At 56.4% G+C, this 3,290-nt stretch overlaps 1 protein-coding gene across 1 annotated transcript in view; it reads left to right on the forward strand.

Moving 5' to 3' along the window:
• Positions 1 to 3,290, forward strand: part of LIG1 (DNA ligase 1) — a 71,054-nt gene continuing 67,764 nt past the window's right edge. Inside the window, exons 1-2 of the mRNA XM_045292649.1 lie at positions 1 to 514; positions 674 to 779. Coding sequence (XP_045148584.1) covers positions 1 to 514; positions 674 to 779 — 620 coding nt within the window. The remainder of the gene's footprint in view (positions 515 to 673; positions 780 to 3,290) is intronic.

The following is a 3,290-nucleotide window of genomic DNA, read 5'->3' on the forward strand; positions in this document are numbered from 1 at the left end:
ATGCAAATAGGCTTCTTCACCCCAGATGAAATGCAAATAGGCTTCTTCACCCCAGATGAAATGCAAATAGGCTTCTTCACCCCAGATCTCTCATCTCCAGCTGCGCCTCCCCCACCCGCTCGCCCCCACCGCTTCCTTCAGCCTTCTTCAGTCCTCTTCTGCCTCCCGATCCCTCCCCGCCCCGCCCTCTGCGGCGCCTCCCGGCTCCGCCGTCCCACCCAGCTGTGCCTCTTCCCTCCTCCAGATGTGCACCCTTCCCGCCCCTCCCCACTCACCTACCCGCCCCGGAGCGGCGTCCGCCTCCCACAATGCCCCGCGCCGAGGCCGTGCCGGGCCCTCGCTCCCGGAATGCCTCGCGCGATCTCCCGCCTCTCTTCCCGCCGTGCCTCGCGCAGCGGCCTCCCCACACCCACCCCGCACCCGGAATCGCTCTTTCCCGCTGGCCACTTCTGCCCACCCCGCACCCGGAATCGCTCTTTCCCGCTGGCCACTTCTTGGACCCGCAGCCCCACCTGCAGGCCACTTCCTAGCGTGCTCTGCACGAGGGCGCGCCTTGCTTCCCTTTCGTTTCGGGCTCCCTCCCCACTCGGGTGACTACAACTCCCAGCATCCTCTACTGGGGACGGCGGCCACAGGCGGAGCGGGTTCTTTCAGGCCCCGCCCCTCGGCTCAGCCCCGCCCCCGGCCGCGAAGTCTGCGCGCGAACGCCGTGGCGCGAATTTGGGACTGCAGTCGCGCGCTAAGCGGATCCGGACAGCGGCGCGCGGAGCGGACACGAGGCAAGTGGAGCCTCCCGCGCGGGGTGATGGGCTTGGGAGCGGCGCGCGTGCGGAACGCTGAGAGGCCATAGTCCCACCGAGGCGGTTCGGAGGAGCGAGCGTGAGGAAGCTGAGGCGGAGAAGCCGGCACGGGCAACAGGGGTGGGGGCTGAGTCCCCAGAGGGGCAGGGCGACTGCATGAGGAGACACGGGCCTACAGGGAGAACGCAGATGAGGGCTGGCGACTACTGGACCCGAGAAGGCCCGAGGACTGGCTGGCAGTGGGGGCGGGGCCCCAGGAAAGGGCGGGGCCATCTAGGGTTAGGGGCGGAGCCAGAATCCTGGTTGGGGAACCCGGGGCAGGGTCTGCGGGTGGGCGGGGCCAAGTGAAGCAGGAAGCGCACGGGGAGAGGCGGGTTCAGCCCGAGGGGGTGGGGCCAGGGGCTGCGGGATGAGCTGCGGTAGCAATGCTTGGCGGCGAGTCCAGACCGCAGCTGGAGGGCCTAGGGAGTTTGATCGGGTCCTCCACCGGGAGAGGAGTGTTGTATGGAGGTTGGCCAGGGAGAGGTCCCTGATAGAGCACAAGACACCAGGTAAAGGCCCTGAGATCCAAACTCAGTAAGCAAAGTATGAACTGGCTTACGTAATTGGCTTTGTTTACTAATCTGTAGTGGATCTGCCTGTAAGTGGCCGCTGCAAGCCAAGGCAGGCCTTATTTAATGGTTGTCTGCGTCCTGAAGGATATATGACGGGCTAGGCAACCTCCTGGGTAGAGGAGAGGTCTGGTGTTGATGCTGGTAAGGGGATGGGGCTAGCCAGGAGGAGTAGAGGTCCAATGGATTCGGCCACTAACAGGTCCCAGCTACCATTACTGAGCATTTTAATAAAAGATTCCATAGGAGCATCCTGATCAAAAGGGGGAGACATGCAGAACAGTATTGCAAAATCTCACGGACTCTAGCCAGGGTGAACCCAGGGTGACTGGATGAACTCTTGAAACTACTGCCCCTCTGAGATCATCGTTAATCCAAAAATACCTGCTGAAATCTCCTTAAAACCAAAAATAGTCATGCTTCACCAGGAAAGAATATTTGCCATGAGCATTGTGCTCTTAAGAATTACCTCAGTGGGAGCAAATTGACAACTGCAACTCAAAAGATTGGATGAGCACCTGTGTACAGATTGGATAAGCACCTGTGTACTTGTATGAGTCCAGGTTGACTAGAGAAACAAATCCAGAGGCCCTCATGTATGTGAGTTTAGTATCAAGTAATTAGGTATCAGGAAAACAGTCCAACTCAGGTACTTACGTTGGATATTAGTCCTTAAGTCCCTCTTCAGACTCACGCAGTCACGAGCAATGATGCAGAATGCAGGAAGATCACAGGCTGGTGGGTGCAGTGTCCTGTGGATCCAGTGGCAGTGGACGCATCCAGGGCCCTGGCAGCAATCAGGGTCAGCCAGTGGGAAGGCGAAGGCAGAGAGAGAAGGGGAGGCTCCCAGGGCCTTCCTGATGACCAGGAGTCACCATCAGGCTATATGACCTGATTGGCAGGCTTAAACTCCACCCCTATCCTTTTATGTGTCTTCAAGTTGACATGAGATGACGTTAACTACCTCCGAACTTTAGGGGGGCGGTGAATTTTACATGAATGCGGGAGGAACTCAGAAAAGGTGGGTAAGGATGGCCACCCAACTGGAAGAACGAGAATCCTTGTCAGTGAATTGTACACAGAGAAGCTATTGAATTGGTATGCTGTACCAGTGGCGTGGGACCCCTGGTGGGGTCATGAGTTTCCAATTGGCCTGGCTGCTGAACTGCAAGGTCAACCGTTCAAAACCACCAACGTCACTCAGGGAGAGAGATGAGGCTTTCTGCATCTACCATGATCTGCAGCTTCCAAAACCCACAGGGGCAGTTCTGCTCTGCCATCTAGGATTGTGGTGTGGGAGTTTTTGTTTGAGTGCATTCTCAACTCCAGCAACAAAACCAAAATTTGAACTTCAATGATAAACCCTTTTTTTTTTTTAAGATAAAACTTTGTGGAGCGCAGTGTGCCTCTGACAATGCACAAAGAAGGTCGCCATCAGTTGCAACCGACTCCATAGTAACTGGTGTTATGAAACAAGGTCCTTTTCTCTTTTCCCCAGATTTGAAACTCATATTTCTGTTGGTGTAAGGCCAGCAATTCACTTCCACCAGCCACTCTCTGGGAGGAAGGGGGCTGTTGATCCCTGTAAGATTTTGCAGCCTCAGAAACACACCAGAGGGGTGGCTGGGAATTGAATCCGCTGGACAGCAGCCGGCGTGGCATTTCCCGTTTTTGTACTCACCAGGAAGCCTCACTACCAAATCATTTCGCGTCCTAAAAAACGGGAGTGGTTCATTGTGGGGTAAACCACACCGCGTCTCACCTTTCTCTTTTTAAAAGAAGCTGACTTAGACCTTTTGATCCACGCGCATGTGGGTTTCAGTTTTTGGAACCACACGCCCAGGAGAACCAGAGGAGGCAGACACGGGCCACTTGTGAC

The sequence above is a fragment of the Echinops telfairi genome, unplaced genomic scaffold (genome assembly GCF_000313985.2).
Source record: "Echinops telfairi isolate 266 unplaced genomic scaffold, ASM31398v2 ScPeMD7_655;HRSCAF=1070, whole genome shotgun sequence".
NCBI classification, from domain to species: Eukaryota; Metazoa; Chordata; class Mammalia; order Afrosoricida; family Tenrecidae; genus Echinops; species Echinops telfairi.